General features: G+C 42.8%; 1 protein-coding gene across 1 annotated transcript in view; it reads left to right on the top strand.

The window, feature by feature from the left end:
- LOC144790896 (uncharacterized) overlaps window positions 1–12,452 on the top strand; it is a 47,807-nt gene that overhangs the window by 17,690 nt on the left and 17,665 nt on the right. The window contains exons 5-8 of the mRNA XM_078665540.1: window positions 3,134–3,367; window positions 4,084–4,270; window positions 10,048–10,205; window positions 11,766–11,846. Coding sequence (XP_078521666.1) covers window positions 3,134–3,367; window positions 4,084–4,270; window positions 10,048–10,205; window positions 11,766–11,846 — 660 coding nt within the window. The remainder of the gene's footprint in view (window positions 1–3,133; window positions 3,368–4,083; window positions 4,271–10,047; window positions 10,206–11,765; window positions 11,847–12,452) is intronic.

Below are 12,452 nucleotides of genomic sequence, written 5' to 3'. Positions count from 1 at the left end.
ACGGTTCCCGCCTGAGGCCCTAGAGCATTGCTCTGAGGTCAAGAGAGAGCCAAGTCCCTAAACTGATAAAGTCCATAAACTTGGAAGTCAGTCAACATCCAAAGTAAGATGTAACAGTTCCAGAGAGATTACTCACCATGATGATCCAATGAGTCTCCCTAGGCACCAAGGGGCATATTATCAAGCACAGCGTTAACATTATTGCCGCTTTAGCGGCAGTTAATGGGCTTGATAATATGCCGTAGAGAATTCCCATAGAAGCCCATGTTCACACCAGAACATGGGCTTCTATGGGAATTCACAAGGGCGTATTATCAAGCCCATTATCGCCGCTTTAGCGGCAGTTTTCTGCTGCTAAAGCTGTGATAATGTTAACGCCGTTTCTTGATAATATGCCCCCTAGTCTCATAGGGATTACATTTAAAAATGTCCCAGCGGCACATTAGGCAATGGAAGGTCTGAAGGGAAAGAAACACGTTTGATGAGCTTATTTAGGGCTTTGTGCCTTACAAAGGAAGTGGCGTGTGTAAAAAATATGATTAGCGATGCTGGCATCCGTTGCTTACCTATTGTCTTACCCGGAGAGGGATCTAATGACAAAGGAGCTGTTGCATAATATCTTGTCGAGAAAGGTGGAGACTACAAAGGCACATTCCTAGCAAGACAAGGGCAGGTATGGAGAGCTGTGTAATATATCACTTTGTCCACATGCACACAAGATGCAGACACAGGCACAACTGCTCACACAGCGCAAACATTTCCAACCACCCCCTAGCACTTAGGGCACGATTTAGAAGCAGAAAAAAAGAAGTTGTACATCTGCACCCCTAAATGTAATCCTGCTCACGGGTACACATGTATAGCTTATGGGAATTTACACAAGTTCCCAGATGCAGATCTGGAAAGCTGTACCAGTTAAAGCTTCACAAGTGTAGTACTTTGATAGTAATATGGCATTTTTAGGTTTCGTATTTCCAAAGGTTACCAGCATCTATGTGAAATTGTTCCGTAATTACTTGTCTTGATTTTATCGTAGATGGAAACAATTTTTCATAGTGTAGAAACCCCTTTCCTGCATCACCATGCAGCTTGCGGGTGCTCGGCCCAAGTTTATGAGATTACAACGCAAACATTTACAACGCAGTTTTTACATCTCAACTACCATTACATTGCATGATTTTACAACACATGCCATTATAACGCATATTTTAAAGCTACCATTACAAAGTATTCCCTTATAACACATACCATTACAATGCATACCATTACAATGCATAATACTTTTAGGGCAACAGTGGGGTAAGTGTTGGATAGTTTGGAGGTAAAAATGACTATTCCAACTTCAGTGAGTGCAACAGTAGGGAAAGTGCTGGATAGTGTAGGGGTAACATTTTCTATTCCCACACCCGTGAGTGCAACAGTAGGGAAAGTGTTGGATAGTTTGGGGTAAAAATTACTATTCCCATGTACCACAAAACCCATTCCCACCCTAAAACTAAAAATATCTCCATTATTTACTTTATAATGAATTGTAATGGCATGCGTTGTAATGGTATGCATTGTAATGGATTGCAATGTAAGGCAGTCGCATTGTAACAGTTGCCTTATAAAGGTAGTGCGTTGTAATGACTGCGCTGTAATAGATGTTTCCCGCTCTGTACCCTTCTTACCCTGTAAAGGGACATAAGTAGTCTTTGACCATTTTTTGGGTGAGAAAGGGCTTGAGAAGACCTTTTGAATGCTTTCAAACTTTGAGTATTGGGCGTCCACAAAGTTGAATCGCGCCCTGTGATATTCGCTTTCCACCCCTCACAGACTAGCTATTAACGTGTTATTGCATTTAATTATAGTGTATTTATATAGCGCTTACTCTCCTGACGAGGCATTGAAGCGCTTTACACTGGGCAGCACACTGCTCCAGACCCAAGGTTAGTGGCTATTCTAGTGGTATTGGTTATTGTTACCTACAGAAGATTTAAAGGATTTACACCTCTATTGTGTCACTTAGCAGGCATACATTCAGCCATTTTCAGCTTCATATGTTCATGACCAAAAATCACTTGGCCAATCGGGCTCATTCTGTACACTGATCTGAGTGAATCTCTTCAGAGAGGTGTGTGCACACCACCACTCACTATACATGAAGGGGATCAGAGAGAGAGAAGGCCAGTGAGTGCGGAAGATATCTTAGGCCCTTATTATGAGTCTGGCAGTCCATAGACTGCCAGACTAACGGTGGTTGTCTTCTGACCACCCTATTATGACTAGGGCGTCGGGCTGCCCTGGGACCAGCGCAGCCGTCACAACCGCCAGGAAACTGCCATTCCCTGCCGGTTGTGCTGGTGGTTGCGCGGCGGTCCTGAGGCGGAAATATTCTTGGCGGGCCGCTATGGCCCGCCAAGCATATTGCGAGTTTCCTCACTGCCACACTTTTCATGGAGGTGCGACTGTTATGAAAAGTGTGGCGGTGAGGAAACAAAGGTGGTGCCTCATGCCATGTGTAAGCACACAGGGGGGCACATCATGCACATCAGTACCTGCACGGCGGGACTGCAGTCCATGCCGTGCATGTACTGCCTTTGACGTTGCCATTGCGGTGCCTATGTCAGTTCCTACATGGGTTTGTTGGTGCAGGAGTGGGGTGGTGTCACTAATACACTGCAAAACTCATAATAAGGACCTCAGGGTGGATTGGATGGGAACATTCCTGTGAGAAAAAAATATCTTGTGCCTGCATTATTCGTTGCAATTAGGTCAGACTATAAGGGGCAGGGCCCTAGTAAGAAGGACCCTAATACAAGTTAAATCGGTCTGGAAAGATTGGAGACTGTGTGCATGTGACATATCCAGTTCATCAAGTACAAATTGTACAAGTGTTAAAAAAAAATGCATGACAGGGTCCTGTACCGCATAATTGCCCTTCACCCCAGTTCCTCCTTTTTAGCACGCCCTCTGATGTCTGTAAGGGGTTATTTACTAATGTGTTGCGTTTGGAACAAGTGGCAGGAATCAATGAAAAGTGATGCGAACCATTAGGGCTACTTACAATTAAAAGCAAGTTCCTTGTGCAGCACTTACTAGATCGAGGTCCATGTCTCATTGATTTGAACTCTTCTTTCCATCACTTTCCCAGCTCGAGGCCTCTTCACATGGCGCTCCTGAAGATGCTACGGAGGAGGAGGAGAAAAAAAGGAAGAAGAAGAAGAAGAACAAGAAAAGGAAGAAGGACAAGAAAAATAAGAAAGACAAGAAAGGAAAGAAGGGGAAGAAAAACAAGAAGAGAAAAGACAAAACTGACGTTAAATGCTCAGGCTGCACCCAGATTGTGACGAACTTGCAGAAAACCGTTGGCGAAAACCTTGATGACGTGAGTGCCCTAACCTTGATGTCAGACAGATCTGGGCTCGAGGTCCAGCTTAAAGTAGACTAAAGCATATCTTTTCATTTCTAACACTGTGTCCTTTGTGTTTGGAGGCCACCCCCACTAAGTGCACCAATCCGCCTATACAACCCTTTTCTCTGTAGTTTATGATAAGTATTTTTCAGTATTTTTGTCAGATAGCCCATTATCTATGTCTATGCCATTACTTATGTCTATGACTATTCCCTTCTTTGTTGAAAACGGCACAGTACTTATAAAATGTCCAAAGTAATGCAGCCTAATATAAATATCAAACTTTGCAAAGCTATCAGCAGGGTCTAAAAAACAATTTTGAAGGTCGCCATGAGATGTCCCATAAGGAGATTTCTCAAGAAACCGCTGAACGAAAATCCACTAAAATTGAAAGTACAAAGATACCATCCTCATTCAATACGTTTTTCCAATCTGCTGATTTTCAGTTGGGTCATATGTGATAAGAAGCAAATAAAGTAGCTGTTCAATACACATGCATGAGTTGTAAATCTGCAATAAATGGCCAAAGGTGGGGGAAATCAGTGACAGATTGATAGGTAATGTGAATTGATGAGTTCTGATTACTCTTTGTATGTTTTCCCTCGGTCATTCTTCACCTTGTGGAATGCCTTTTATACACATCACATTTCTTTTCATTTGTGTGTTTACCACATCTTTTGTTTCTATAGGACACGGTCAACGGAGCTGTTGATTCCATGTGTGATGAGGTTGATGAAAGTATCTCTGAAATCTGCACAACCATGAAGGAGAACAACAAGGATGACCTTGTAGAAGCTGTGAAGAATGGGGATAGCCCGAAAGACATCTGCACACAGATTCAGATGTGTAAGGGCCAAGAGTTGGATGACAGTGAGGGTAAGGCCATGAGATGGGCTTCCATCAGCATTTCGAGGTGCTATATCAAACCTAGACCCTAAAGTGATAAGTAAGACCCATTGAGTGCTGAGCTTCTCACATCATTGTGCATTTCACCTATCGAGCCTGGTCTCCAGAGATATGCCATTTACTATAGAGGAATAATTGCAAACACAACAGTGATGGACAGAATGTGGATCAATGTCACACATTCACCCCAGTCCAAAGATCTGGGCCCAAATCCATCGTTTTTCCACTCCACACCACCCTGGGTTAGACAATGGCGATATGCAAATCAGCGCTGACCCTGGGTCCCAGGCACTCCACACCACTTGGAGTCAAGCTAGCCGGGCTGAAGAGAGGTGTTACCTCGAAACCGGTCCGGTCCTCGGATGCTTGATTCCGGTCTGGGAAAGATATGGCTGTTGTAGTTCGGACTGGACTGTTCCCATGGGGCAACAGGGTCAGAGCTGATTTGCATAAAGCCATTATCTGACCCAGGGTGGTGTGGAGTGCAAAAAAACGATGGATTTGGGCCCAGATCTTTTGACTGGGGGAGTGTGTGACATTGATCCACATTCAGTCCATCACTTGTTGTTTTTTGCAATTGCCGCCCTAAGTGCGCTGGGGATGCCCAGACGTGGGTCCCAGGCACTCCACACCACTTGGAGTCAAGCTAGCCGGGCTGAAGAGAGGTGTTACCTCGAAACCGGTCCGGTCCTCGGATGCTTGATTCCGGTCTGGGAAAGATATGGCTGTTGTAGTTCGGACTGGACTGTTCCCATGGGGCAACAGGGTCAGAGCTGATTTGCATAAAGCCATTATCTGACCCAGGGTGGTGTGGAGTGCAAAAAAACGATGGATTTGGGCCCAGATCTTTTGACTGGGGGAGTGTGTGACATTGATCCACATTCAGTCCATCACTTGTTGTGTTTTGCAATTGCCGCCCTAAGTGCGCTGGGGATGCCCAGACGTGGGTCCCAGGCACTCCACACCACTTGGAGTCAAGCTAGCCGGGCTGAAGAGAGGTGTTACCTCGAAACCGGTCCGGTCCTCGGATGCTTGATTCCGGTCTGGGAAAGATATGGCTGTTGTAGTTCGGACTGGACTGTTCCCATGGGGCAACAGGGTCAGAGCTGATTTGCATAAAGCCATTATCTGACCCAGGGTGGTGTGGAGTGCAAAAAAACGATGGATTTGGGCCCAGATCTTTTGACTGGGGGAGTGTGTGACATTGATCCACATTCAGTCCATCACTTGTTGTTTTTTGCAATTGCCGCCCTAAGTGCGCTGGGGATGCCCAGACGTGGGTCCCAGGCACTCCACACCACTTGGAGTCAAGCTAGCCGGGCTGAAGAGAGGTGTTACCTCGAAACCGGTCCGGTCCTCGGATGCTTGATTCCGGTCTGGGAAAGATATGGCTGTTGTAGTTCGGACTGGACTGTTCCCATGGGGCAACAGGGTCAGAGCTGATTTGCATAAAGCCATTATCTGACCCAGGGTGGTGTGGAGTGCAAAAAAACGATGGATTTGGGCCCAGATCTTTTGACTGGGGGAGTGTGTGACATTGATCCACATTCAGTCCATCACTTGTTGTTTTTTGCATTTACTATAGAGGAAGCGCATTCTCATGGACGTTTAGCTATCACGTTGACATCTGCTGACTGTCGCTGAGAATGGGTGCTCTTATGGGTTTTTCACTGCCAGCCTGTACCCAGTGTCTCTTCTGGAGGATAGGGTTCTCTTAGATTTAGGACTGTCAACCTGGCCTCTGCTTTCTTCACCTGGGGAAGAGGCTCATATGAATCCAAGACAGCTAGCTCATAACTATTTCTCTGCTGTTTAGGTTGTAGGTAATGGCATCAACATTACTGCTGCCTCCATAGTCTCTGTTTCCTTCTCTTGGAGGTTTAAGGATGCTTTTCAAATGAAGCAGGGGCTTCCCAGGTGATGTTTGATCTCTGATTCTGTCTGAGAGTGCTTTAATAAGGCTTTTTGATTGGTAGCCTGACCTCGGATCCCTTCTTCTGGGAATAGATGATCTGATAAGGATTTATGACCACCATCTTGGTCTGTAATCTTTGCCTCTAGATGAGTGTTCTCCTCTTGGAGCTCCAGTTGGATGCGATCGGTGGTGGTGTCCAAGGCCTGCTCTGGGAAAAAGATGTTCTCATGATGTCAAGAACTAGTAGCCTCTTGTGTAGATGGTCTTATTCATGCAAGGCAGGTTCTCTAACATCTGCTTGACCTTCATTATTTTCTGGTCTCCAATGATTTCTCAGCAAGTTGGAACTTATGAATGTCTACTGAACTAGTAGCCTGGACTGCTATGTTCTGACAAAAATAGTCGCTGGCTGACAAGGCTTTGTTTGTAGGTGGTTCAAAACACTAAACAACATTCAGAAATCACTCTGCCCTCCACCCTCAATATCGAAAGTCACTTCTAATGTTCACCTGATCCACCTCATCCTTAATCATTGATGTCCCCTTGTATTTTCCTTCTAAGTACCATGAGATGCACCTGATTTTTTAAGTGGAGAAATTCACTCACCTGTGTTCATCCTGACCTGTACAAATCTGAACTTAACACCATCAGTGCTAGCCTTGATGATGCCAAGGTGCTATCAATTCTTAATTATATATCTTTGGATCCAAATAAAGCATTTGTCCTACCCAGTCAACACATTATTTTCCCTCCCTGCCAATCATCCTCCACAGACCACCATAACCTTATCCAACATCTTAACCTCTTGGCTAACTACTTTGCCATGTATTTCAACAATAAGATCACAACTATCAGAAACTTTTTGTCTGCACTACATTGTATGCTCTGCACTTTAAGCTTCACCACCACTACGTGCTCTAAAATGATACTTCTTATCCTTAAAACCAAGAACCTTTCTTTGCCCTCTCAGATCATCAAATCTGTGACTCTTTCCTCCAGTATCTTCAGTTCTCTCTAAAAGGCTAAAGTATTCAGTTCCTTTCTCCTCACTGGTGTTTACACACAGTGTTTCAAGAAGCCTTTCTGCTTAAAATACCCTTACCTATTTCTCGAATAAAAAACATAGCACTCATTTTGAAGATGTGGAGATTTGTCACCATTGTCCAAAATATTTGTTTGCCAACAACATGCCGAAATTTTAAGCCTTGAAGATATCACAGGATTTTGGTGAATATCTTTTTTTTAAGATAAAGGAGGCATTAGAGGGAAGTGGTTCAAGTACTCAACATAACTACTCTAGTTATATATTGGAGTGTTATTGTTACTGGGACCGTCACTGAGTGAGATTAACACAGTGTGATTGTCGATATTACATATTTCTTTTATTAAGGTTCACATAACTTCTAACCTTACCCTTGAGATGGTCGCCTTTAGTTAGAACTGGGTGCATTAGCCAACAAAACTTTGGATTCTTGGTGAATTATAGATTTGTTTTTATCTGTCTATCTGTGTAACTTTCTACTCTTGACCCACAGCCAAGTGATTGAGGTGATAGGCCATGTTAAGTCTGGAGCGCCTTCCAATCCCTGCTCGCCTAAGTTAGGTCATGGTGTCGCGGATAGTCTTGCCCCAGCTTTAACAACTTTGTTGAACATAATAATTACGGCAGGCAATTTTCCATCAGAGTGGAAAAAGGATTCGATCTTTCTTATGCTAAAAAAAAAAACCTTGCTGGACCCTAAGGAGGAAAATAATTTCCGTCCAATTTCACGGTTACCCTATTCCATTAAGCTTCTGGAAAAACATACTAACCCTATTTAATCTAGCTACCTGGAAAATAACAATCTGGACATTGCACAGTATGACTTCAGACCAGACTACAGTACAGAGACAGTTTGGATAGCGGTCTCTGAAAAAATCAGATCCATTAAGGACAACTTAGGGAGAGCTGCGGTGGTCCTCTTGAACCTCTGCTGAGCTGCGGTGGTCCTCTTGAACCTCTGCTGCTTTTTATATGGTCAGTTGTGTAGTTCTGTTAGAGGGCCTGACAAAGATCAGAATCACTGCTTCAGCATTTGATCTTCTGCCATCTTTCCTGAGGTTTAGGGAGCAGAATGTGACACTTGGGGAGTTTAAACCGAGGCCCTTCTCCCTCCCCTGTCGGATCCCTCAGAAATCATCGCTTAGCCCGCTTTTATTATTTACATGGTAAGGCTGGCTAAGCTGATTCACTCCTATGGGTTCGCCATAGTAGCTTATGTGGATGATATCCAGATTGTAGTATCAGTTTCGCGCAAGATGGAGGAGGTTGCCGGCAGATTCAACAAAGAATATAAATGCCTTCGTTAACTGGATGCCCACTAACTGTCTGAAATTAAACTCAGACAAAATATAGATTCTCATTTTTGGGAAGTATACTAGCTTCTAGAATCTTTCATGGTGGCCGCAGGCCCTCGGCCCTCTTTCAGACCCAGACTTCAGGGTAAGACATCTTGGAGTTGTTTTTTAATGCGGAATTGTCTGTTAGAGAACAAATTAACAAACTGGCATATTCATGTTTCTTGATGCTGAGGTCTTTGAGAATGGTGCTGCCTTTCATTCCCTTCCAGCCTAAAAAATCAGTGGTCATTGCTCTTGTCCTCTCCAGGATTGATCATTGTAATGACCTCTATATGGGCATCAATCAACTGGCACTCTGAAAGCTTCAGATATGGTAGAACACAGCTGCTCACCTTCTAAGAAAAACTTCCCAAACACGAGTCAGTGTCAAACCCCTTGCTGGAACTTCACTGGCTGCCTGTAAAGAAAAGGGACTCATTTAAGGCATTCTGTGTGGCTCACACAGCCTTATATGGCACAGGACATGTCTATCGTGCAAGCCAATTCAGGTGGTATCAATCAAACAGAAGTTTAGAACTGCTGCTTAATTTTCAGTTTCGGTCCCTCTTGTGGCGGCCTCAGCTTTGCACACACCACTTGCCAGGTATGGAATAAATCCCATTACATTTCAAAAGCCAGTCAAACCATTTCAGTTTTCGTATACAGTTGAAATCATGGCTGGTTTCCTCATCTCTTTAGCCCCAAAAACTCCTTAGTATGTTGATCTTATGATTCTACACACAGGAGCCCCCTCGGTTATTTGTTCGCTTTTAGAAACTTAAATCTATCTATCTATCTATCTATCTATCTATCTATCTATCTATCTATCTATCTATCTATCTATCTATCTATCTATCTATCTATCTATCTATCTATCTATCTATCTATCTATCTATCTATCTATCTATCTATCAATCTATCTATCTATCTATCTATCTATCTATCTATCTAACTATCTATCCTTAGCTATGTACATATCTATCTTTCCGTCAGTCAATAGTTACCTATAATGTTTTGGTATATAACTATGTAGATATCTACCTATGTATTGCTAGTTAGCTATCTACAGAAATACATGCATAAATACACACACACATACTTCATCTATATATATCTATATACATATATCTAGATAGATAGATACATAGATAGATAGATAGATAGATAGATAGATAGATAGATAGATAGATAGATAGATAGATAGATAGATAGATAGATAGATAGATAGATAGATAGATAGATAGATAGATAGATAGATAGATAGATAGATAGATAGATAGATAGATAGATAGATAGATAGATAGATAGATAGATAGACATAGATATATAGGAAAAAGACTATTCAATGTAAATCCTCATGAGGCCACTTGCAAGGAGGGGACCGGCCTTGTGGGCAGTTTCTTTTTTTTTACAGGATTTTCACTTGGAATGGTCCTTATGTCTCCTGTCCCAGGTGTTCCAGTTCCTGCTTCAAGTGTTGGTCCGACATGCATCTTCTGCCAAGAATTCATCAGCTTTGTGAAACCTCTGCTTACAGACAACGTGCACAAGAAAGACACTGGGTCGGTGCTGGCAGATCTCTGCATGGAACACTTTGGCAATTCGACTATGGTAAGTGTTGTTACTAGTGTGTTCCCTTTCAGTATTTCAAGATAAATGGGATTGTTGGAGGTAAGTGATGGCTTGACGACTCAATTTGGGAATAATTCCTCATACATACAGAATGCCACTCATGTTGTCCATATGCCTGTTAGACTTGAGATTTCTCCTCTTGTGGGGAGTATTCAGAGAGTAAATGGAATCTGTAAACCGCAGGCCAGATAGTACACATCAATGTTCAATTATCCCATTGAGAATGGTTTAATTTTAATAGCCATCTAAAAGCTTTTCACAGAAGAACTATGGTGTGTGATAAGTTCATTCAAAACATATTCCTACTGAATAACTTTGAAAACCAAGCTTTTTCTGAATTAAATATGATACAATACTTTTAAAACTTTTCATGAATAGAAGTGATATGCTCTACATAAATATAAATGTATAGATGTACATAATACACAAATATAAAGCAACAAGAAATACCCACAGACATGAATTTGAAAATCTGAAATTGACTAAAGAAGTCTGAACAATACAGGGGCAGGAAGAAATAAGGAGGAGATATGAAAGCTATAAAACAGATTTGTCTAGGAGTACTCTGGTGGTGAGTCTGAAAACTCTATGGAACCATGTTAGAACATCATAGACAGTGTCCTTCCATTTAATCTGGTAGTCACACTACAACATCCAAATCTGTGCATAATAATGTCAATGGGTTTTGGCTCTTGTATTAGCATTAGCAAAGTCTTCATCAGAACAATGAAGAAAATTAAGTTGCATGTAAATGTCTGGTGAAAATGCCAAAGTTAGATGTTTTGGTACTTGAGGAAAACGCGTCCACAATTAGTGTCCGCTGTAGTCTTTGGATACCACAATATTTTTCTGCCTAGAAGAACCTGAGAGTGGGGAATAAAACCTCTGAACAAAGATAATGATTATAGAAACTTGTGTTAATTTACTGGGGACTTGGTCAGGATTAGTTACCGTGAGACCAGGGAGTGTACTTTGAATAAGTGCCTCTTGGGAAGGCCTTAGAAGGGGCCCAAAGATGGGCAGAGTGGGCTAGGATAAGGAGTTTTTGAAAATGGGTAGTCAGTAGTCCGAATAAGGAGCTCTGAGCCGGGCATGTATGTACAGGTTGTCGGGCATTGATGAGGGTATATGGGTGTCACAATAAGAGTCTATGATACTGAGTGTGTGGTCAAGTTGAAGTGCTCTGAGATGGATTTCTGTGGGTAAGAGTAAGATCTTCTGACATTTGGGTGTGAGGTCAGGTTAAGGGCCTCTGAGATGGGTGTGTAGGTCAGAATATGTTACTCTGCCACTAGGATTTGAGGCCAGACTGAGGAGCTCAGACGATGTGCATGCTACAGAAAGGACAGGTCAGGAGACTTGTGAAGTGTTGTTTAACTGAGATTCACTGAATCTTTAGTGTGCAGTTAGACTTATCCACTGAGTCCCTCCATGTTTAGCTGTGTATATTACACTCTTCTTGTGCTTCTTATGTATATAGGTTCCTCTATTTGTCTCTATACTAAGGTTACATTCTACCTCTTTATGTTTCCCCAACAGTGCAACAACTTCCTGTCAACCTATGGCCCGATAGTGAAGCATGTCCTGCTAAAGCCCTGGGACGAAGTCACCACCTGCCAGGTGAGTGGTACGGCCCAAATAGGGGGCAGCATGGCACTGGGGTATGCTTTAGATCTCTGGAACCCCAGAGACAATCAGCACGAGGGAATGGCCAGTGAGTTTCTCATTATTGATTAAGCCAACCTCAGAACCATGAGCTGTTATGGAGACTGCCATGGTGGTCGCACCTCCCAAGCAATGCATCATTCATCTGTAACTAAGGATCTAGCCACAATTTCAGTGCTGTTTACATTTCCCAGGCTGCTTGGATCAATAAATCAAACCTTAGTGACTTTGGGGACCATTGGCCTGGAATGAACGGTACCTGGAGCTTGAGATGAAAGGGTGCTTAGTTATGGCATAACATAAGCACCCTGGAATCTGCCAATTAACTGACCAGAGACTACACCCTATGAAATAGATCTACCAGTAGAGGCTGCACTCTGATCATTATGGAACAAAGAGCATACCTTGGTCCATGTGGAACTGAGAACTGATGTGTTCCAGATATTGTGATATCTCCACCTTGCATTTGATGACAACAAAGTCATTCTCATATTCCCCAAATCTACTGTGGTAACAACCATCCTATTGACTTTTGCTCATGTGGGGAAGGGTATTAGGAAC

Source organism: Lissotriton helveticus, chromosome 11 (assembly GCF_964261635.1).
Source record: "Lissotriton helveticus chromosome 11, aLisHel1.1, whole genome shotgun sequence".
Lineage (NCBI taxonomy): Eukaryota > Metazoa > Chordata > Amphibia > Caudata > Salamandridae > Lissotriton > Lissotriton helveticus.
The sequence above is the reverse complement of the archived record's forward strand: the minus strand, read 5'-3'. Positions and strand labels throughout refer to the sequence as shown.